Here is a 24,833-nt window from a genome sequence, read left to right on the forward strand (position 1 = left end):
AATTCAATGATAACTGTTCACTTTATTATATCATTATGATATCTATTTATGGATGACCAATCGCTGTCATTCTGTACATAAATTCTTGTAAAAAGGAATAGGATATATTCTTAGTGAAAATTTGCCTTTGGTACATTTCTATTATTTCGGGGGTTAAAATCAGCTCATACCAATAACGAAATTAATTCGGAAGAAAATCACGAAACCTATACGTATTTTTCAGCTGTCGTTGGGGGGCAACACATCGTAAAATTGACGACCTCTCCATTTGCCCCCCAAATATTATTTTAGATTTGTTTTGCTTGTTGGTTATACATTATTCCTGGGTTAAAATGAATATAAATTAATTTAACGTAATTTTTCTCTCTTCTAACACAATTTAGATTATTCATAATTATGAAAAAATCTTACATATATAAAATCTAGATAAGTAGTGTCCCTTTTCATCTATAACCTTATACAATCAGTTTCAGATAGACAAACATACATATATATATTTACAATATTGAAGAGTAGAATGGCTTCAAATGATCTTTTTATAATATTTAATGCATTTAAATAAAAAGTAATGCAATATATCTTTTTAAATTTAATCAGATTGCATCGTTTTGCCTCGAACCGTAATTAGGAAGATTTTCATATGATTTATTCAGAAATATATTCTACTTTTTGCTTCGCCCCTTTACTTTTAGGTCTTTCGACGAGAGGATAGCTGATTTTTTGTCTTATATTATCCCATTTTAAGTATTATTTATTAGGAAAGTTATTTTATTGTCATTATTATAACTATAAAGCTTTGTCACTGAAATTTTGAAAGATCAGTCCTGTCGTGTGCGATATCTTGATTATTCAATGTAGGCAATTTTCCGCTGAGCAGGCTAATTTCGTAGAGGCACAAATAACAAAAATTTGCTACTTGCTGAACCCAGCCAGTTCGTCCAAGAATCACCCTTCATAACTAAAAAAATACCTCTCTTTGGCGTTTGGCAATTGCTTCTAGAACATTTAGTCTTGATGAAGTATTGGCTGTGTTGATATTCATGTCATTCAGAGCCTCCTGAATATCCTCCAGGATTCTGCGCTGTCTCCTGCTGGCGGCCTCCAGCTCCTGGATCCGGGTGATGGTCATCAGGTTTTCGCTACGGCTAGGCGACATCAATCTTTTATCTAGAATGAAAAAGTTTACTATTTTTGTACAAAAAAATATATTTTGAAAACAACTTATTATTGTATTTTTTTCAGCTTTATTATTAATAATAATATTTTACTGAATAGTTGCTTATAAGTATATTTTTCTTCTCTTATTTGAATATCTAAATTTACTATAAATAACATACTTGTTATCTGTTTGTTGATTAGGACCTTAATACAGCTAAAATTTTATTTGTTCATCCGATCATAGGGCTTTTTTTATTTAAAAGAAATGAAAATTCTGCCTCTATGCAGTAAAAATTCAAATAGACACATTTAAATAAAACTAAGATATAGTGTAATTCTAAATGGTTCCTTATTTTCAATGTGGTTCTGAATCCGATTGTTTTCTACTGGATAAAAACCGGTTCCCATCAATATTTGAAAAATTTTACCGTATCATAATATAAATGGTTCTCCTCGGAATGAAATATAATGCGTGATTATTCGGAACAAAATTGTGCATACATTCAGGGGCGTCCAAGCTTTTTTTTTGGGGGGGGGTAAAAATTTTTAGGGGGGGGGTAATTCGTGTTTGGGGGGGGTAAAATGGCGCGCGAAGCGCGCCGAAATTTTTTTTTACCCCCCCCAAAATTTTTACCCCGGGGGTAAAATTTGATTGGGGGGGGTAATTACCCCCTCTAAAGTCTGTTGGGGGGGGTAAATACTCCCCCCAAATCTGTTGGGGGGGGTAATTACCCCCCCCAAACTAATTTACCCCGGGGGTAAAATTTTTGGGGGGGGTAATTTAATTATGTAAAAAAAGCACCTACCTAATCTATTAAGTTAATAAGTACTATCCTATAACATAAAGTAGTAAGTAAGGTTTATTTGACTATAGCTTCAGATTTCATTACTTTTAATACTGAGTTCTCCTTTTTAGGAAAGCTTCACATAGATCCCATGATGGTTCCACACTATTATAGGTCAATCCTTTGAGTGGTTTTAGGCTATTTTTCTCCTCCCTTTTTACCCTTTAGAAAATACGAGTTCTTAGATGCTAAGGGCGCCACTACTATTCAAATATATAGTAGTATCTCATTCTTTAGAACATAAAAATACAATAATTAATTCACTAACCAATGAACCAATATGATTATACTTTAAAGTGAAGCGTCTTATAGGTCCTGGTAAGTTTTATAACTAGTTTTGAGACACCCTGACATCCTCCCAAAAGAAATCGCCTATAGAAATTCTTTTTCATTATTTAATGAAATATTTAATTTAGTTAGGTATCTATTTTATGGAATCTTCAGTGCTTTACAATTACATCATAGATCCCCCCCCCAAAAAAAAATTTTCAGTAAAATTTTTTTTTAAGAACATTCAATTTGGGGGGGGTAAATACCCCCCCCAAAAAATTTTTTTTAAAGAACATTTATTTTGGGGGGGGTAATTACCCCCCCCAAAATCGTTTGCGGGGGTAAATACCCCCCCAAAATCGTTGGGGGTGCCTACGGCACCCCCAAGGTAGGGGTAATTTTTTTTTGGGGGGGGTATTATTCAAAAAATTTTGGGGGTGCCTACGGCACCCCCAAAATCGTTTGGGGGTGCCAAATGGCCCATTACCCCCCCCCTTGGACGCCTATGCATACATTTATTGCAAATTGTACATTTTTGTCCTAGGAATCCTCATTCCATATATCAGATGAATTAGATTATTTTATCATGCAAAAAATGTTTTGTCTTATCAAAAAAGTTATCAGCATATTTAAATTGGACATATGGATTTTCTGCTACACTTCCTGAATCATATCTAACTGTTACAGGGAACCATCAAGCAAGTTTAAAATGGATAGGACAATTTTACAAAATTATAGAAATTTTCGCTTAAAAAAAACTACTTGTCAAAGTATGAAATTGTAATAGAACTAAGTGAATGCAGTGAGAAAAGAAACTTTATATACATATATTATATCATATACTCATATAAATGTATATATTATATAATAAAACAAAACAAGTCCACAGAACTGCAGCTTAAAGAAATTATAAAAAAAATTTTAGGGGATATGTTTTTTTCTCTCTTGAAATGATGGAGGTAACCCTCCCCGAAACTCAACAAGAAGCTTTATTTTAAGAAGAGCAAGTTTGTGAGATCTTTCGTGACACAGGCAGACAAACAGAATAAAAGTTTTACAAACAGACAAACTTTTTGGAGACCACTGTCTTGAAGACCCTCAAGAGGGGCTATACAAATGCCATAATGAAAGGATAAGAAAAAATTCTAATGAAAGAAAAGATATAACTCTTTGCTTTTTCTTCAAAAAGCTATAATAAAAAAAGGTTTCAAGGGGACACACAAAAGTGAGATGGATAAACGGATAACAATATTAAATTTAGTAAATGATCATACAATATTTATTGATAAAAAATCAAAGGTCTTTAAAACCATACGTAAGTTAGACTTTCATTAAAAAAAGGAAGGCTATAGAGAAGCTGCGCATGTTATAATGTAAAGCAGAATTAATCAGATATCACTTTCAACCATATCATATATTAAAATATTTTCCTTCTATTCAAATAAAGTTTTCCTTCAGCTTTTTGTGTTCCAAGCAAAATTTTTTGTTGTGTGATATTTAGAATATAATATACTTCTTTTGTAATTTATGTATGATGTAAATTAAATTTTTTTGTAATGATTTCTTAGCATCATTATTGTTTCTTATTAACCTTTACTTTTATTAATATTTAAACTGTCATTTAACATTTTACATAATGCTTTATTTCCTCAATTTAATATCAGACTTGATTGGTCTTATTTAATGAATTTAAATAAATAAATCACCCCTTTACTATAGATTTTTGAATTATAGAAAAAAATTGTGCCATAATATTTTATCCTTATTACAGTTAGGGAGTTGAATCCATTTTTATAGAAGCAGAAATATAATCTATGATTATGGTTTGGACCCTCTAAAACTGTAATCTACCCTTCCACTTTCCCCTCTCTTGGTGAAGATATCTTCAACGCCAATACGATTTTTGAAATATAATCTTAAATTTCAAATCTTAAATTTCAAAAATCGTATCGGCGTTGAAGATATCTTCACCAAGAGAGGGGAAAGTGGAATCTTACATTTCAAAAATCGTATCGGCGTTGAAGATATCTTCACCAAGAGAAGGGAAAGTAGAATCTTACATTTCAAAAATCGTATCGGCGTTGAAGATATCTTCACCAAGAGAGGGGAAAGTGGAAAGGTAGATTACAGTTTTAGAGGGTCCAAACCATAATCATAGATTATATTTCTGCTTCTATAAAAATGGATTCAACTCCCTAACTGTATTATATGCATGCAGAAGGGGAGTTGTCAACGTCCCCTTAACAAAATTAAGGAGGTGGATAAACGTCTCCAGGGTTTTACCAACTTACACCCAAAAGGGGGTTAACATATTTATTAATTTATTTCAAAAAAGATTTGACATTTATCTTTTTAAGACTTTTTTCAAAATTGAACACGAAAACATCCTAATACTCACACCCCCCTACACCCCGCTGACTATCAAATAACACCCCTCTTATAGTCTGTGAAACTCTCCCTAAAGCTCACACCCCTTGACTTTGATTTAAGGGAATGTCAAAATTTTCGGATGCGCTTCGCGCACCCTCCTTGCACAACCCGGTGCACGCCACTGTCCTAATATAATATATGTATATTTAAAATATTCTCAATTCACACAAAGTGGGAAGTTACATCTATTTCCTTTCTTATTTGCAAATAGACGCACACACACACATACACACAAAACATTTTCACAAAATTTTCCTTTATTTGTTAAAAGATTTTATTCGATTTATGTTTTTGAATTTTTATGATCAATTCAGTTTTAGAATAACTATCTCATATTGCATACTAATTATTTTTGTACAAACAGGTTGACCTACGACGCGTACGTTGATAAGTCAGTTAGATTTTTATGAATATTGAATAGGCTACATAACACTTTTTATTTAACAGCGGTAGAATATAAGAAAACACAAAATATTACAGTTACAAAAAACTAAGAAGAAACTAATATTAACATGGCGATTATGTTAATAAGTAACAAAGCAATAACAACCTTACGACCGACTGGGATGACCTGTAGAGTAGCTTTGCTACTAATGACTAAACATAAACCCTCACCAATTTCTTTTAGGAGAACTCCTTGTGCCTCAACTTGCATCTCTAATCTCTCTATTTTATTTTCTTGTTCTTCAGATCTAAAATTCAAAATAAACAAAGTAGAATGCATCTCAACCAAATTATGAGCTTGGTTATATGTAATACTTGTGACTTCGCCCATTACCTCTTGGGGCTTAGTTTCAAGAGTTAAGGCCTTCACTCTAAAAAGCTTAATATTTTTTTTACAAAGAGAAGGTTTTCTGGCAAAGGGTTAGTCCCTCCCCCCCCCCCCTCCCCCCATCAAAATATTAAACTCAGGTAATGTACAATTAATAATCGATTTTATTTCTTGTGTATGAATTGAATTACCTAGCTAATTGTTGCATCATAATGTTATGCATCCTCTCATCCTTCTGGGCCTGCAGCAACAGCTTAGCACTGGTCTCACGCATAGATCCTTCATCCTCGGTGTTAGCAGCACCCTCCTTACCACCTCCAATATTGAGTGTCACCAGCGGTCCGTTCATCTCATCCCTCTCACGTGGCATTATGATAATATGAGGCATGTCAGAATTCTTTAGCTGTCGCATCATCTCCTCGTCTCCCATTATAGTTTGCACAATTTCTTTGTCACTCATGTCTTTGAAACGGAGATGGTTGATTCTCTTCGGCATTTTGTCAGTTTTTGTCCTGGTGGCCATTATTTGTCTGGCCGGAGGTTCCAGGAGCGCAGGATCTACGGGCCGCCGCCGAGGTACCTCAGGAACACTAAATCTGAACAAAACAAATTTAAAATATAAAACTGTATGAAAAATTTATGTTTGCTACTTCCTTCATTGACGTGTCATACAAAGATCAGCAAAAACAAGCTAAAAAACAAAAATAAATGAGAAAATAAGCTTCCATACAACTACAAGAAAGTAAACAAAGTAAACAAAAGTAAAACATACAGTTTTAAAAAAATGGTTGAATTTTATTAAGTCAACAAAAAATCAATTACATTGTTAGTTTGTACCAATTAATCAACAATAAAAAAACCTTTAAAGTTTTAAGCTAACGAATGAGAGTGCCGTGTTTGTAATTCTTTTAGGGCTAGTGGAATTTACAGTAAAATGTCCCCTTCTTTTCTAAGTTTTCTAGTTCCTGAAATGAAAACATACCTGGTTCCAGTTGTATCCAGTCTGAAGAGTGGGTCTACAGTAGGAGGAGCTAGGTCAAATAACAAAGAATCTGGATTCCTATGAGGCATAGTGAACAAATGTTCCTGCGGGGGAATATTCTCAATATTATCTCTTCCTAACAAGCCAGCGTCTCTGTCTCTCTCGGCCTCGTCAAATATGTCCATAAAGGCTGTAGATGAAGGACCAGGGGGACCACGTGGTCCAACAGGTCCTTGAGGTCCTCTGGGTCCTGGTGGACCTGGAGGTCCAGGAGGTCCAATTAACATTTTTACATCTTCCATTTCCAGATCTTTCATCAACTAAAAAATTGCTCAAGGTAATATGAATATTCTTGATAAATTATAGACTAAACATTAAATGTATTTTACAATTCTTTCTTTTAACTTACATTACAAATTAATATCCCATTTTCATGAGTTTGACTTTATTTTCCATATTTTGATTAAAGAAAAAGATAACAACTGACCTTTTTAACATTAACTTTGTTTTTCTCATTATTGTGTCTGTTCCTGAACATCTCAGCCGCGGTCCTGATGTCCCACGGATTTGCTGGCGCCTTAAATCTATCCCTGGACAGTTCAGCCAACAACTTCTGGAGGTCAGTCTCCAGGAGACCACTACCCGGCCTCTCCGTCACTCCATCAATATCCTCAAGAGAGTCTGTAAGTCCCTGAAGGCCAGACAGCTGCTGGAGGTCAAACTCCGGCCTGTAGGTTGACACTTCAAGAATTTCTAGGCCAGGTAACTCTGTGACGTCACCACTGGCTCCTTCATCAGCAACGACAGCAGCCCCGTCCTCTGTAAAAACTAGTTTTTCTAACTTGCTCTTATTTCTATTGCGCATCCATTCTCTGCATGAAGCGTGCATTAAAATGCAAAATCCAGCGCAAGCTTATTCAATTTCAAATTAAATTTTGTAATTAAATCTATCCAATAAAAAAATTTAATTATTTACGTATAAAATTAAAAGCGTGAAAATTGTGCACTGTTGGAATGCTCTGTAGGTGAAATAAAAAGCTTTTAGTTGATTTGCATATTTTCAAAAGCAAAAAAAAATCATAAACTGCAAATACACAGCCACAAAATATATATATAAATATATTTATAACAGTTTGTCTATTTAAACGTGCTTTGTTGAAACTCGCGTACGTGCATTACTGTGGTGTTGTCGCTTTCATTGAGTGTCATATTGTGGGAATTATCCTCTCTCAACAACATGCAACTAGGAAACGGTATGGGGATAACACAGCAAAGAAAGTAAGGGAAATAAAAGTTTGGACATATAAAACATGATTATGGTCATTAATTTGTTTAAAAGTTTAAATGTTTTATTATGTTGTAATTGTTATCAAGAAAGGATACAATAAAACATTAAAAATAATCGGTGGTTTCCTTCAAAGTGTCTTGTAAAGCAAAGAACCCTACTCTAATCATTTTTTAAAACTTGAAAATAGCGGGTGAAGATTATTGGGTACAGGGTAGGGGCTGCAGGGATAGGTCCCCCACAGGGGTTAGAAATAAAGAAAATAACTACTTCCCCTATTTTTAATTTAGTTTAGAAATAAGGGGGTTGGGATGTTCTGCGCTTGGTAAACACTTTGAGGGAAAACACCAAAGTATATGTTTGCTATTGGTTTGCAAAAAACGCACAATGGGTTTTATTACTTGTAAAAATAACAAGATATTCATTAAATTATGCACTAGAATAAGACAGATTTTAATCTATAATACAAAGTAGAACGATGTCTGTCTGTCTGTCTGTCCCTTAAGATCTCGGTAACCACTGAACCGATCGGATTCTACTCTTCAGGGTATCTACCTATTGGTCCTGTGGTGGTTTTAAGCTATTTTCTTGGGGGGTGGGACTTCCCCAACCCCCCAAAAACCAAACCCCCCCCCATTTTTTTTTTTTTTTTTTTTTTTGAAGGAGATTTCCAAGGTCCTTTCGATTTTCGCCATAATCTTTTTTTTATCACCTCTTGGGGCAAAGCCCCTAGAGGCTCGGGGCGAAGCCGCTAGTAAGCTAAAAACTATTTAGTTGTATAATTCAACACCAATATAGGAAGAAACAGAACAACAATAAATATAAATGTGTGTACGTGTGTGTGTGTGTGTGTTTGTTTCTTTATTGACTATGCCATGGTGAAAGAAAGATAATAAAATTGCCATTAATTGCAAGATTTATGGTAACTAGGTATTTAACATTATTATATGCTGTAATGATTAATATCTAATTATTAAATAGGAAATTTTAATTGCATTTTTAAAGCAATATTTATAAAAAGGGAAGCAAATTAAAAGGCGACATTTAAAATCTTTTTAAAACATTTTTTCTGTTGATAGTTAAATAAGCATATAAATATAAAATTAAATCAAATATTCTAGTGTAGCATGACAGTCGGACAGACTGATAAAAAGTATCATAGTGTAGAATTTTAAAAAATCATAAGGTAATTGACCTTATTCGTTAAAAAACCGTATAGAGATCAGTTTTGGATGGCCATAGTTCCTAGAGTGTGAACCTTAGACTCCTGGATTAATCATTATTTTCGCTCTGTGATACATAAAACACTTTTATAGTCCTCACTATAATGCCATATTTATTAACAATAAAACATAAGCTTTATAAGCTTTGTAGTATGTCTTCATATAAAACTTTTGATTAAACAAAACTAAAGTTTAAAAGACAAAGTCTGGTAGATATATAAAAATTTAATGAAAACCAAATATTTCTGTAACGTAAATATTGGAAATTTTGAAGAAAGATTTGAAAATATTGTCCTATTTCAAATATTGAATTGTACTCAGTCGTTGGGATAGATCTTCTAGGTTTTAAATCATATAATGTTTGGGATTAATTTTAAGGCTTTTAAGAATAAATAGGGTTAATTAAGCAAGAATATACCTCTATCATTCCAAGAGAAATCTTACCAGGAAAATACCACCTGTAACCTCCCCCCCCCCCCCCTAATTTACTGTATTTCACTTTTTTTTTAACCATACATTACAGAGGGTTGTCTCCCGCCTCCCTTTCCTTACATGCCCCTAGAAGTCTCTGGGGGCGTAGCCGCTAATATATCAAATAGAAGTAAAGATCTTTTTAAAACTATTTAAATTTCATGGATACAATCAATACATGTGTAATTCAAGAGGTAGTTTCAGGTTATTATAATGCAATACCCCAAATATACCCATTTAAAGAGATTCTAGAAGTTACGGGGGAAGCCACTTGTTACTTATATTAACAAATTATGAAGTTATTGAAACCAAAGTAATTTTATAAATATGATTAATTTTGCAACAAAAATACATTGAAATTTGTTTTGCAAATCTTGAAATAATATTTTATTTACATAACCACCATAATATCCTTCAGCTCAGGGAAAGAAATTACAATGGCGGTTAGATTAATAAACAACCAATGGGACACCATTATTTACATGCTAAGAATTTCATATTTAAAAATTGAGGGGATGAATTTTTTAACGTCATTTGTCCTTCTTCCAGTATCCCTGAGTTCAACCATATTGTGCATATATACAAATTTTTATCAATATCAATAATTATTGTTTTATAAGAAAATCAAATATTTAATTAAGTAACCTTAAGAATTGTGTAATTATTTCATAATATTGGATAATACGACGTTATCAATACAGAAGGTAAACTTCAATTTAATATGATTTTAGTAAATTTACTTTTTTATGACTTGGCATTTGAATTAAAATTTATTAAGCTACTTTTTTTTGTAATTTAGCTAGATTTGTAGTTAGGGATAGGATATTCTCTTTATTAATTGCACCCGGATTTTCTGCATTTTAATTTTCCTAAATTTTTCTCCGCTTTCTCTGATATTCCACTTGTCCTTTTCATCTGGTGTTTGTAAATGTGGCATAAGTCCATGATTTTCCAATATTTGCTGCAGATATGTCTGCTGTTCTCTTGTGAGATGCGCACTGCCCGCAACAACCTCTGACAGCGGAGTCTTCACGATAGGAGCGGTCAACTCGTCAGCTTCGTCGGCTGCTTCGGGCTTTCCAAACCGCAGGGAGGAGCCGCGGATGTTCCATTTATTTTCCGGCACCTTGTCGTTGAATCTTGTCCGCGTCAGAAGCTCTTTTAGATCATTCATTTTTTGTTGCTGAAGGGCTGACTGTTTTGTAATTTTCCACGGGTTTTCTGGCACTGTGGGCGCAGAAAATCCATTTGATGAAAACAAATTTTGTAGTTCTTTTTGTTTCAAACTATCCCTGTATTTTGCTGCGCTGTCATGAATGTTCCACGGAGTTTGTGGCACTGCTCCGATATTGTTAAAACTCTGTTCAAATAACTTCTTAAGATCTGATGCTTTCATGTGAACAGTGTTGTCACTGATGTGCAAAGCATCAGCTGGCATTTCAATATTTGCGTCACCGCTGGCTTCCAGAAGCTGTTGGAGTTCTGTGGTTTTTATGGAAACTATCTCTTCCCTGTTTATATCAATGTGCATTTAGAAATATAGTTCAGATATGGTATGTGTAAATTTATTATAAACCATTGTAATTATTCTTTAAAGCTTTAAAGTTATGTATGGTTAATATGTTTTTTTAATCCTATATTGTAAGTATGTAAATCTTTAACTATTTAACTGTGCGGTTTTATAAAATAATTTTGAACTTAATAAAATTGGGTTTTAAATAATAATGCAATTTTTTTCTTGATAACATTAAAATTATAATAAGCGTGCAGCAGTGTTTGTTTCAAACCAAAGCAGCCCCGGGCATAAACTGATCTTGGCTACAACAATTAACAATTCTTCCATATAAAATATGTTACATTAAAAAAATAAACTAATCTATTTTAAAACTAAATGAACATTTCCTTCCCTGTCTGCCTCTTGTCGAAGCTCGGCTTCCTCGCGGAACTTTTTGGCCGCTTCGCGGATATCCCACTTTGTTTCCGGCACCTCAACATCAAGCCCATTGCCGGCCTCGAACAGCTTTTGGAGGTCAGAAAGTTTCATCTCAACTTCGCCGGTGTCCGGTCTGAATTTCCATGTGTTTGTTGGGGCCACGGGCCTCAGCTCTGGACTTGATTCAAATAGTTCCTGTAAATCTGTTAACTTGATATTAACGGATTCCTCTTTTGGGGCAAATCTAGTGGAGCTGTTGTTGCGGATATCCCAGATATTTTCTGGCACCAGTGGTCTTGCTGAAATATCATTTTGAAACAGTGCCTGTAGATCTGTTAGCTGCAACTGTTGTGTTTTCTGTTGTAAAGTCGTGGGTGCCGGCGTGGTAGTGCCAAATCGTAGTGAACTTTCTCGGATATTCCATGGCATGTCAGGTCTGGCTGGCCTGGCCTCCAGGCTGGATTCAATCAGTTTCTGCAGGTCTGTCAACTTGATCTGAGGGGAGGAGTTTTGTCCTGTTTGTGCCTGATCCTGACCTGATTGAGAATCACGAAACTTTGGAGAGCTGGCGCGAATATTCCACGGATTTTGTGGGGTGTCAATGGTGAGGCCGTCATTTTCAAGGAGGGACTGTAGTCTGGTGTTCTGTATGGACTCTGGCCGTTCTAATTGTCCAGTGCTTTCATCTCGTTCTTTGTTAACATCAACAATTCTGTTCAAACAAATATTATCAAAAATTGAGTGGCAGCAAAGTAAAAATAAATTAGTTGAGATTTTTATCTATATTTTAAAATAATGTAACTTTAAGGTAGTGGGACTTTAAAATCAGCCATGTGACGTCATAAAAATGAGAGATTATCCATCTCTATATTAGGGGTTTACTTTCCCCATTTGTACCACTTCACTTTAAGCTAAACTTCAATGACATTGAAAAAATTAAAAATAATAAAATAGGATGAATTTTTCGTGTGTTTGTTTTTACTATAGGTCATGTTAGTTTAGGTTATATTGGGTTGGCAGCCCCGCAGGTAAAGGCCTCGCAAGGTTAAAGCTTCGCAGCTCTCCACATTAAAAAAAGAAAAAGGTATTCCGTGCATATTTTTCAATTTTTCAATATTTGGGGTAGGGTTAGTGCTTGCTAGGCACTTTAAGGGAATGCACCACAGAATTTAAAAAAAACAAAGACTTATGTGGTGTGTGTATTGTAAAATAAAACATTTCAGCATCATCATTCCCTCAAATATTGTCTCCATAGAAATCAAATCAATCAGAGTCATTAAATTCTTTCATGATTATTATTCAGCAATTCTAAATGAATCACACATTCCTTTGTTATTAAACATAGTATTATTTATATTTTATATTGTTTGTTTCATTCTATATTTTAAATTTTTATATGTACTTGTTTATCAGGGGCGTGGATAAAATTTTGGCAAGAGAGGGCATCGAACAATTACCACTTGATAATAGTACCCCCCCACCCTTTTTTTCTTTATTTTTTAAAATTACCAACGAATAAGTGAGATTTTTGCCTACCAAAAAAATTTAAACCGCAAAAGCTGGACATTCTAAATATTTCAAACCATTCTTTATAGGGGAAGAAAGAGGGAGGGGGTGTTATTAACCACTTTCAACCCACCCCATGTGAACGCCAATGAATTGTGCATTAAGTTGATTCCACCCTTTTGCATAGCGGTAACCATCAAAGTAAAATTAATACAATTATAATCAAATCATGACAAATCATTATTTAATGAATTTATATTATTGATACATTTTTTGTTTTATTAAATGTAATTCATATAATTTTACACCACAAAACTTTTAATAATATATTTTGTAACTTAATTATCTAATCAAGTTCATTTTTAGCTTATGCAACAAAAGAAAGAAAACAAGGATGACAACATCCATAAAAGCGAAGCACTGAAACGGTAGGACAAACGGACATTAACACTTGTACAGTGTCAGAACTGAATAATCATAATATAAATGTATAAGAGTCAAAGCAAAATCGTAAGTAAATTTGTTGAAAAACTGCTTGATTCAGTGTCAGAACTGAATAATCATAATATAAATGTATAAGAGTCAAAGCAAAATTGTAAGTAAATTTGTTGAAAAACTGCTTGATTCAGGATAATGTTTATGGACATACTAACATTTTTAGGACTTGATTATAGAGTTGCTTCGCTGATTATATTATACTTTGTTGTCCCAGGAATCAATATACCAAAAATCAGATAAATCGGATGATTAGATCACATAAAAATTTGTTGTTAAAAAAGTAAAAAAATCAAAATGTTTAAAATAGACGTACGGACATTTTAGTGATGATTATAGAGTTGCTACGCTTTCTAAATCGTACCAAACTAATAAAGGAATCACCATGCAAAATTTGAAATCGATAGGAAAATTCTAACATGCCTAAATTAACGAAAAAAGCTATCCGTTACGGACGTACGGACGGACGGACGGCCGGCCGGACCGACCCTAATTATAGAAAAGCTTCGCTTTTAAAAAGATAGCTCTGCTTTGCGTCCAAATGACCTTTTTATTGTAAGAAAAACAAAACTAATATAACTTTATCTTATTTGAATTGCACTTTCTGATTCTCAGTTTCTTGTTTTCTTTTTCATCTTTCCATTTTATTCCTCTCACTTTCTACTTTTTAGGCTTATTTCATATATGATGCAAGATATTTACAAAATTATTGGTACAACTAGCTTTTGTATATGTCATATTTAGAAATAATGCAAGTTCCAATTTTTGCTTATGAATTTTTTAGCAATATAGGGAAGCTGAGTAAAACATATTTTACAATTGTCTAAAGAAAAGAGAGATTTTTTAACCGAGTAAAAATTAATTGTGGCCAAAATCAATTTAAAAGATTATTTCCATTTTCTAAATTTATATTTAGAAATATACAATACAAAGTAAGTTTATATCATTAATTTGTTTGGCTTTCTGGGAAGCTTTTAATGCCCAATTGAATAATTTTACTTTATTGTAGCATCTACTAATCAAAGACTAAACCTTTTCTCTAACATTATTTTGTTTTAGAAGAAAAAAAATGAAAAGCACAGTAAACTATAATATAAAATGCTTTTTTAATCTTTGATAATATTCCTGAGTTGTTCAAACGACTTAGTGACTTTTCCATCAGGATTGACCTGCCAGATCACTTCTGGTGTCGTGTCAAGGTCACTCTTGCGAGCTCGATCTAAAAAATAAAATAATTTATCTCTAACTATAGAAAATTTCTTTTTGCTTCCTCTCTAGCCTTCAGTTGATTCGCTACCCCCAAGAAAATAATCTAATATCTTGAAAAAAGCAGACCCCAGTTGGTCTAGCAATCAAAGATATCTTAAGATTTATTCTGACAGTCAGACATATGGACAGACATCGTTCTATTTTGTAATTTATATATCTCATTTTAGATCATAATCGAAACAACAGAAGATTTAATAATTTATACTTCATAATTATCAGGAACAGTGTATTTAAAACATTTTTTAATACATTGTTTATTTTTGTATTTCTTCTTTTCAAATCAACATTCAAAAACCAATTTTATTCAGCGTTTACCCTACCGAAATTAAAATAAAACAAGGATGACAACATCCATAAAAGCGAAGCTCTGAAACGATATGACAGACGAACATTAACTATTGTTGAATGTCAGAACTGAATAGTTATACAAAATATGAAAATATAAGGTTTGACAAAATTATACGTAAATTTGTTACAAAACTTATTAAATGCAGAATTCTGTCTAAGGACATACTGACATATTAATACTTGATTATAGAGATGCTTCGCTCATAATATTGTAACTTATTGTAATAGGAATCAGTAATCAAAAAATCAGATCAATCGGATACTTTTATCATATAAAAAAATGTTATTGGAAAAGAAAAAAAATCAACGTGTTTAAAATGGACGTACGGACATTCTGGTAACGATTATAGAGTTGCTCCGCTTTCTAAATCGGACCTAACTACTACAGGAATCACCATGCAAAATTTGAAATCGATAGGACAATTCTAACATGCCTAAATTAACGAATAAAAGCTAACTATCTCGGACGGACGGACTGACCCTAATTATAGAAAAGCTTCGCTTTTAAAAAGTTTATGTAGAAAATGCGGGAATTGAGGGAATGGATAACCAAAGAAAATAAAAACTTCCTCAATTTTAAAAAATTAATAAAACAAATAAGACTTCAAGAAAAGATTAAAGTATGGGGTCAATTAAATAGTGTATTTTTATGCAATATCAACCATTTATATTTCCCTTTAATCCTGAAAAATATGTGCGTTAATGTGAAGAAAATGAAAGTGAGTGATGTGATAAAGTTTGTCTGTTTATAGTTTGTAATCGTCACAAGCAAGTTAACTAGCTAGGATAAATATTAAAATGGATTTATTATCAATTAGATCTTACACCAGATTATCGTGTTCTATAATAAAGTGAATTTTGTGATTGGCTAAAATAACGATCCACTACCCCCAGGGAGTAAGGGAGGGGACAATGGGCAAATAATTTAATATAAGAGTTATCAAAGAAAGGGCATAAAATCCAGTTTAATCCAATAAATTTGTAGGAAATTATAAAGGGATTGTTAATTGAATAATAGATTTCCATAGCGTCATGTAAAGTGAAATCACAACTTGTTTTTGATGAAATATATTGAGGTTTTTTGGTGTGATTTTTATATCAAAAGATAATTGGACCCGGCCAGCTGCTAGCAAGAATATGACTGCCCCTTTTTATTCCGTTTATTTCCCTTGCTCCTTGCCCCCACCTCCCTTCTCCCTTCTCCCCGTCTGCTACATTCCAAACTAACACAACGAGTGTTTATTTCCCTTGCCCCCACTTCCCTTATCCCTTCTCCCCGTCTGCAATATTCAAAACATACATAACGAGTAGCGGCATTTCATGCGCAAGTCCCCAAACTCAGTCAGAAACTGCTAAATTCTTGCACATTCTCTTTAAGCCAGTCCCCAAAGTCTGAGACTCCTAAAAATTGAATATTCGATCCATTGTCCCCTCCCTTACCCCCTGCACTACCCCCCTTTAGAACCCTCCCCTCCTACTGGATAAACAAACTGACCAATAAATGAAAGCGGATATAGCAAACTAAATTAACGAAAATTTTCCCCCTAAAAAAAAAATTAGGCAATCGCGTTGCACCCTCTATAATAACTATAATAAAGTATCTAATATTTGCTTTTTATTAAAAGATTCTCATATTTTATCTAACACAAGAAACCAATTTAAAATTTTTACTTGGAGGTGAGAAATTCTGAAATTTTATCGGTTAGAACAATTACAATTTTATTACATTTTTTCTTTTCGCTACCACAGCTACTCTACAACACAACTATAGTTAGATAGTCAGATTGTACGCAGGAATAGGTCTAGACAATAACTATATTAATTCGAAAAATATATTTGGCTATTTCAGCTGTTTTCAGGGGAGCTGTCGCAGTAAATACTACGTTAGCCCTCCAGAATCACATAAATTCACAAAAATGCAAGAATTCTCTCTTTAATTTTTGTACTTCCATCACATGTCTATTTGTCCTTTATTTTTATTCTTCGCTAATATAGTGCTTAATTATCCTTGTATATTTTGTCAAGGAGGCTGCTAACATCAGAAATTTAAGACTGCACGATAAAATGTGACTCCATAAATCATGAACAATGTCATTTCAAACTAATTTTTTATAAAGATTTCTACACATGTGTGGAAACTTTATAACTCCAGGGAGGGATAGTTTATCAGAAGGAAAACCTTTCAAATAAAATCCTTTTTTATATTGAGTTGTTAATTATAATATTATGCTGTAATAACAACAGTTTTTTGATAAATGAAGAGTTTTTTATATCTAAGATTAGTGTAAAAGACAGAAACTAACATATTATCAGATAACTAATACTCTTTAAATACTTAAAGCCTATATCTATAATACAAAGTAGAATGATGTTTGACCGCCTGTCCCTTAAGATTTCGGTAACCACTGAACCGATCGGATTCTACTCTTCAGGGAATATACCTACTGGTCCTGTGGTGGTTTTAGACTATTTTCTTGAGGGGTGGGACACCCCCAACCCCCCCAAAAACAAAAAAATCTCCATGCCTTTTTTAAAAATTATTTAAAATAGTAATGGAGTCGGGGATCTCCAGGTAATAAAAGATGTAATTATACCTCTTGGGGCGAAGCCGCTAGTTTAATATGTGACAATTGAATTTGATTAGAAATTTAATTCCTTTTAAAGTGTCACATCTAAAAAAATGTATTTCTTACCAAAAAGCTCTTGCAGATCATTCATTGTTGGTCCAGCCAGGTAGATATTTGACCTCGCCGTGCTGGTCAGCAAATTTTTGGGCGTGGTCAGACTTCCGTCAATATTACCACCATTTGGCGTGACTGTCACTGATGTAAAGGCATTTCTAATGTTCCACACTCCAGTTGATGGCTCTCTATACAGATATTTTTATAGTAAATTAAATTAATTGACTATTTCATTGTAAATATTAGGTTTCTTTTCAGAATAGATATATAAATACTTGGATGTTGCACCAGATTTCTATCTACTCTAATAAAATCCTTTTTCACCTTCTTTACCCCATCCCCTGGAACTGGATTAACGAATCGACCAATAAATGAGTATTAGAATTAGTAATTAGAAACCAAAATTAACGATTGATATCCATTGACATCAGGTTGCTTTATTGACAGGCATTTTCTCATTTTTCCTTTCACAATTCCCATATTGTTTGTTGAAAATTATTCACTAGTGGCTTCGCCTATAGCCGCTCTAGTACTGAATTCCCTCAGAAATTGGGAAAAAGGGCTGGATGGAAGTTTAGCTTTATTTTTGAATGTTAATATCTAATCCCCCCGAATATTACTATATACAGGGCTCGGCATTCACACGCGTCAGCTGCGACTAGGCCTCAAATTTAAACCCGTTTGGATGGCATAATTTTTTTTTGAAAAAAGGGATTGCCATATGTTGGTCATGTTTAGACTGCCAGCTGATTTTTACAATTGTTATTTGTTGATTTCCATAAGACTTTCAGGCGAATAAAGCGCGGCTGCTGAGCCCTGATTATACAAATCTATATCCCTCAGAAAATAGCTCAATACCATTAATAGTAAGGAAATGATTGAAATGTATACAATTACCTAAAATCTGTGAGAGAGAAAGTTTGAATCAGTTTTCTCAGATCTTTGTTTGTTTGCCAGTCCTCAACATTTACAAAATAATAAACAATATAATTTTAACCAACAAATAATTCAAATTACCCAGCTTAATAATCATTTTTGAATTTTCAAAGAATTTAAAAATATTATAGCACATTTTTGGGAAATATTTGCAAACTGTTGATTGGCGTAAATGTTTTTTTTTTTATTATAAAAAAAATATGTAAGAGGGTTATAATCAAGTTTAAGTTTACAATAAAATTTTTTTTTTTAAGTTTAAATATAGGAACATTACACAGTTATCAATGAAAAAGAAGAAAATTTTATCCCATAAGCAAATGGGTAACCTTGCCTTTCCTTTTTACCCTAGAGGCACACGTCTGGTTGGAACACAGTAATAGTGTCTGACTGATTATGAAGTAACAAAAAAAAAATTAGCCAATGAGAGGCCGCTATTGACCAATGGTAAAATTTATAGTGGCCTCTCATTGGCTAATTTTTTTTGTTACGTCATAATCAGTCAGACACTATTACTGTGTTCGTCTGGTTGTGTTCATCATTTTTTTAAAGTTAGAAATCGTGTAAATGACTTTTTAGTCAAATATTAATTAAATTTCCCTTTTCTTATTGTAAATAGATAGAAATGTTTAAAAAGTATAAATTGTTTTAGCAGAATCCTACTAATTAAAATTATTATTATCATTTTATATTGGTGTGTCCCTGAGGAGTTGGATTTGTTGTGATGGCCACATTCTCAACATCATTTTCTGTTGTCAGTGAAATTTGTGCAGATTTGGGGCCGGATAGCTCCATTCGTGCAGTATCAACCTTACTGCTAACATTTCTCATTATTTCACAATATTTTATTATTTTATTTTAATTTGAAAGAAAACAATTAATTTACTATGAAATTAATCATGCAAGCTATTAAATGATAATTAAATAAAAAGGCAATATCCCTTCATCATTATAAAGGAACCCGAGCTTCTCTAACTGTAAAAAAAAAGAAAAGCCCCGCAAGGACGGAGACTCCCCCCCCCCTCCCCACCCATACGCAAACTGAGATTGTATACCTAAAATCAGGACTCATCTGCGGAACAATCCACTCAGCCTTGGGGATAGACTTGCCATCCAGCTTCTGAGACTGGATCTTCCATATTCCGTTGCCAGGCACCAGAAACTCCTTCTGATCAATACCTGACAACAGCCTTTGCAACTCATTCTCCTTCAGTTGAATCTGACGGAGCAATTTTTCTCTGTCAAGCTCCTCCTCTCTCTGCTTAATCTCTTTAATCAGGTCATCCTTTTCCATGGCTAAATATATAACGCCCAGCATAAAAAGCTTTAATAGAATTTGTAAAACTAAATTTTTTTCTCAAAGGAATATTTGAATAAGGAGAATAAGGATGAGGATTAAAGAAGGAGAAGGAGGAGCAGGTGACATTTCTTGGTGAGCATCTTCTTTCATTATTTTTGGCAGGTTTAAATTCACAATAAGGAGATATTATATTAGGATAGGAAATACAAGGCAAGTGGATAAGGAGTGTGAGTAAAGAATGGTGTGGTAAAACGTGCAATAATTCAATCAACATCATGCTGGTCGTGGGGGTGAGGAATAAAACATAAGTATTTCTAAATACTTGGCAAGTCATACACTATAATTCAATCATACAGATGGAAAATAATTTCTCATTTTGGTCACGATTCTAATTGATAAAAATTGGTTTAATATGAATTAGATTAATATTTACAAACGGTCATGTGTTAGTAGGACACTAAAAAACTAAAGCTATAACTAAAAGCTATTTTGAAATATTTAAGGATTGAAAACAAATTAAAACATTGTCCTACCTGGAACAGGAGAACGTTTTGACCTGGCCCCGTGGTGGAGAGACTTGATGTGTGGCGGATGCGGCATTCTCAGCTCTGGCAGCACATGGGTTCCAGGTACAAGTATATGGGCGGCCCCGGGAGCATGGGGCACGGGGGGACCGTGGGCTATGCTCTCAGGATGGTGGGGCTTGTAATCCTCATATGGTAAATAGTGGAGTACATATCCGGGATCTCCTTTGTGCAAATAGTCTGGCATCTTAGGCTTGTATGTGGTTGGATGGTAGTCAGGTCGGGGAGTAGCGTATAGTCTATCAGGCAGGGCCTTTACTATTCCAAAAACATCTTCCAGAGAGCCTCCATCGTTAGGGGGAGCATACCCATAACCAGACTTGGGCGTATAGGAGGGTTTGGGAGGAGCATATGCAGGCTCTGGGTGGTAGGCAGGTTTAGGTGCTTCATAGGCTGGCTTAGGGACCAGATAGTCTAGCTTGGGTGGGCTGTAGGATGGTTTAGGGGCATGATATGCTGGGACAGGAGGAGCATAGGCTGGGGTTGGTGCAGCGTAGGATGGTCCATGATGGCCGAGACCAAATATCTCCTCAAGGGATCCACCTTTATGTGGAGCCTCATAGCCATAGCCAGATTTAGGTGCCTTGTAGGATGGCTTCTTTGGAGCAATGTAGTGCTTAACAGGAGGTTGCATTAACATCATGTAATGATAATCGGGTTCTGGAGCATGATAAGCAGGCTCAGGGGCGTGGTAGGCTGGCTCTGGTGCGTGGTAAGCTGGCTTTGGTGCATGGTAAGCTGGCTCAGGGGCATGGTAAGCTGGCTCAGGGGCGTGGTAAGCTGGCTCTGGGGCGTGGTAGGCGGGCTCTGGTGCATGATAGGCGGGTTCAGGAGCATGATATGCAGGCTTCACTTCTGGAAGAATGTATTCCTTTTTAGGTTCTGGTGCATGATAAGCTGGTTCAGGGGCGTGGTAGGCGGGCTTTGGAGCTCCATACTTGGTTGCAACACCAAATATTTCCTCCAGAGAGGCTCCATGCTTAGGCTTGGGGTAGCCGGATACTGGATGGTCATAGTCAGGCTTAGGTACATACACAGGCACAGGATCATGGCCTTGCGCGTGATGGTGCAGCATGTGAGACATGTGAGGGTATTTGCTTTGGTAGTACAGCGGCATCTCAATGCCGAATACATGCTCAAGACTAAAGGGATGTCCTTTCATTTTAGCGTATGGAGATACATAGTCACCAGTAGGATGGCTATAGTCTGGGGTGTAAGGTTTGCTTGGAGCATGATAGGCGGGCTCAGGGGCATGGTAAGCCGGTTCTGGGGCATGATAAGCTGGTTCAGGGGCATGGTAAGCAGGCTCTGGGGCATGATAAGCCGGTTCTGGGGCGTGGTAGGCTGGCTCTGGAGCATGATAAGCTGGCTCAGGTTCGTGGTATCTTGATCCAACCCCGAAAATTTCTTCAAGGGATCCTCCATAAGCAGGCTTGGGATAGCCAGATGGTTTGTGACTCACAACTTTCGCAACAACAACAGGCTCATGGTGAACTGGCACATGTTGGTGGACAGGAGCTGGATGGTGCACAGGGGCATGGTGTACAGGATGGTGTAGGGCAGCGTGTGTCTCATGACCGTGCACTTGGTGATGCTCTTTATGTACAGCATGATGGGTTCCATGATCAAGGACACCATGGCTGACATGATGAGTTGGAGTAGAGATGGTCACATGATGGCCTCCATGAGGTACAGGAGTAGGAAGTCCGAGGGAAGCATGGTGAGCGGGAGGTGGTGGGGGTGGGAGGTGAGACTGTGGCATCATGTGGATGTGTCCATGTTCATCAATATGCAGAGGCTGGTCTAGAGGAGGGAATAATGGTAGATGAGCAGCTGAAACACCTGGAGCTGGTGGTAATTGACCAGGATGAGGTAAAACTTGAGGTGCATGGTGAATCATATGGTGGGGATTATGTCCTGGCAACAGTGAAGCTCCTGCTTTACTGTCTGCATCAGCCTCGGCTTTAGATTCAGCGTCAGCTTCAGCATCTGCGTCAGCTTCAGCACTAGCATCTGCATTAGCATCAGCTTCAGCCTTTGCGTCAGCTTTAGCATCAGCTGATCTCTTCTTTCTATTTCTCCACTCAATGCTCTTTTGAAAATTGGTGGCAAATGATTCTATTTGTGGGAATCCCAGTACCTCGGGTGATGGATAGGGAACTATATTAGAAGCAACAGAGTCAGATCTGTCTGATATAATATCAATAAATACGACAGCATTGTCATCACTTGCCTTCTCTTCTGCTTCATCCACTAGCTTTTCATTTGATAGTGAAACAGAGGCTGCAGAGTTGGAGACACTTGGGCTTGGTCGTCTGTCTCCCTCTTTGTACACACCGGACAGCTGTAGGAGGTCTGAGAATAGAGAGGCTTCGCTCCAGCCTGCTCCAATTAACAACAGCAACACACAAATCTTGTAATTCTGAAAAGAGAAAAAAATATATTAATAAAAATTAAAGTAAAATAATATAATCTAATTCAGACAAAAATATAAAACGACCAGAATCTGACCAGATAGGAATATCTCATCTTATGAAAATTTTTCTTCCATTATTTCTCAAAGTAATTCTTTTTATTTATATTAGTGTAAATTTATGAAAAAGTATTCGGAGTTTTAACTTTTAAGAAACTTTTATTTTAGTTGGAAGCAAAATAGTCTTTTTCTTCATTTAAGAAAAAATTTCCGTCCATTTCAAACAAACTATATTTCTTCAATAATATGAACGGGAACTAAGTAAAACTGGAAATGCCAAACCTAAATGCCATAACTTTAATTTAAAAGCATAATAAAAGAAGCATTAATTATTTCATAAGCCTACTTGGCAAAAAGTCCAAGTTAAAAAAAAGTTCCCACGCAACTATATTTCTTCTATCATTGAACTGTTTACTTAATTATAATTATTTTATGTTGGCTGTTTAAACAAATAATTTACAAGAACAATATGGTCCACAGCATCAATTGCAAAAGCGTTTATAGCAAAAATAGTGAATTTTGAATTATGAAAGAAGACCAAAAAAGCTTTTTTACAACAAAATTGACTGATAAAAATGAGATGTTTAAGTGACAGAAATATTTTCAATTATTTAGGCTGTGTTTCTTTGTGGTTAGTCTCACTTAACACTAGCGCCAAAACAAATAGTTTATAATGTTTAAAGCCTTTAAATTGTACTCCAAATTTCTTATACAGACAATAGACATACCCTAACTATAGTGAATCTGCGATAAATATAATACATAAAGTTGGCAAGGGTATCTTCTCTCTGTAAACACTAGTTAAAATATAAAATTGCAATAAAAGTATATATTACACATTAAATTAGCTACTCTTTAATTAGGGTCTGACTGTACATCCTAACGTCTGTCCAACCATGTTGTAATTTGTTAACTTTTGTCTTGAAAACAGAAATTGGTGAAAAAATCCTTACACTTACTCCTAAATTACTTTAACGATTATATTTCATTGTAAAATAAATACTGTTCAATTTGATGGCTTGTAATTGCCATAAAAATGAAATCTGAATTAAAATTTAATATTTAGGTTATGAGCGTAAAATTAGACTAAATTTCAAACATTGAAAAGTAGAGAAGTTTATTCAATGGTGAACAAAATTAATAGATCAATTGAAATCAAAATCAGGGATCTAAAGGGATAAGGCATTGGCCGAAAAATTAATGTACATCCCCAATGATGATACACAAAATTACCCCTTCAGAAGATTAAAATTTGTGGTTGAAACGTTTGAACACTCAACTTAATGATCCAACTTATCAAGATTCACAAATTCCCCAAAGTTGTTAAGTCAGCGAATAAGAAACCGTTATCATAAACTTTGAGGACTAGTTTAATAAACAATTTTTATATAAATCAACAAGGATGCCAACTTAAAAAAAGCGAAGCTTAAAAAATGATATAGTCAAAGTAAAAACTCATTTAATATTAAACATTATTTCTAATCGTCCTAAGAATCATTAATCCTTCAACTGTTAAAATTAACGACTAAAGTAATACTTTATACCATGCAGACAAATTCCAATGATGTAAGTTTCTGCTTCTATATGTATACACATTACACATAGACTAACATACATCCTAGTGCTTCATATATTTTGAGAGGTATTAAATCTTAACAAAATGTAAAATTTTCATTAATTTGATATAAAAATTGTTATTTATGAAACCATTTTAGTGGCCATATGTGTGAAGTGCACCTTGTCTATTAAGAGATATAAGTTTTCCGGAATTTTAATGTAGGGAGTAGATTTGAAATCTGCATCAAATTTTAAGGATTTTTTATAAAATTCGTTTTTTGTAAAATTCTTTATCTAAAAGCGAAAATACATTTTAAG

The 24,833-nt window shown here is 34.6% G+C and overlaps 1 protein-coding gene across 2 annotated transcripts in view; it reads right to left on the minus strand.

Annotated features, from left to right (window-relative positions):
* Positions 1 to 24,833, minus strand: part of LOC145315788 (uncharacterized) — a 58,631-nt gene that overhangs the window by 14,052 nt on the left and 19,746 nt on the right. For both annotated transcript variants that reach the window (XM_080155872.1, XM_080155871.1), the window contains exons 2-7: positions 20,435 to 22,907; positions 6,945 to 7,276; positions 6,458 to 6,777; positions 5,667 to 6,071; positions 5,319 to 5,395; positions 971 to 1,167 (exon numbers count right to left, since the gene is read on the minus strand). In XM_080155872.1, coding sequence (XP_080011998.1) covers positions 971 to 1,167; positions 5,319 to 5,395; positions 5,667 to 6,071; positions 6,458 to 6,777; positions 6,945 to 7,276; positions 20,435 to 22,907 — 3,804 coding nt within the window. The remainder of the gene's footprint in view (positions 1 to 970; positions 1,168 to 5,318; positions 5,396 to 5,666; positions 6,072 to 6,457; positions 6,778 to 6,944; positions 7,277 to 20,434; positions 22,908 to 24,833) is intronic.

The sequence above is a fragment of the Acartia tonsa genome, chromosome 4 (genome assembly GCF_053477335.1).
Source record: "Acartia tonsa isolate MP-2025a chromosome 4, ASM5347733v1, whole genome shotgun sequence".
NCBI lineage: Eukaryota > Metazoa > Arthropoda > Copepoda > Calanoida > Acartiidae > Acartia > Acartia tonsa.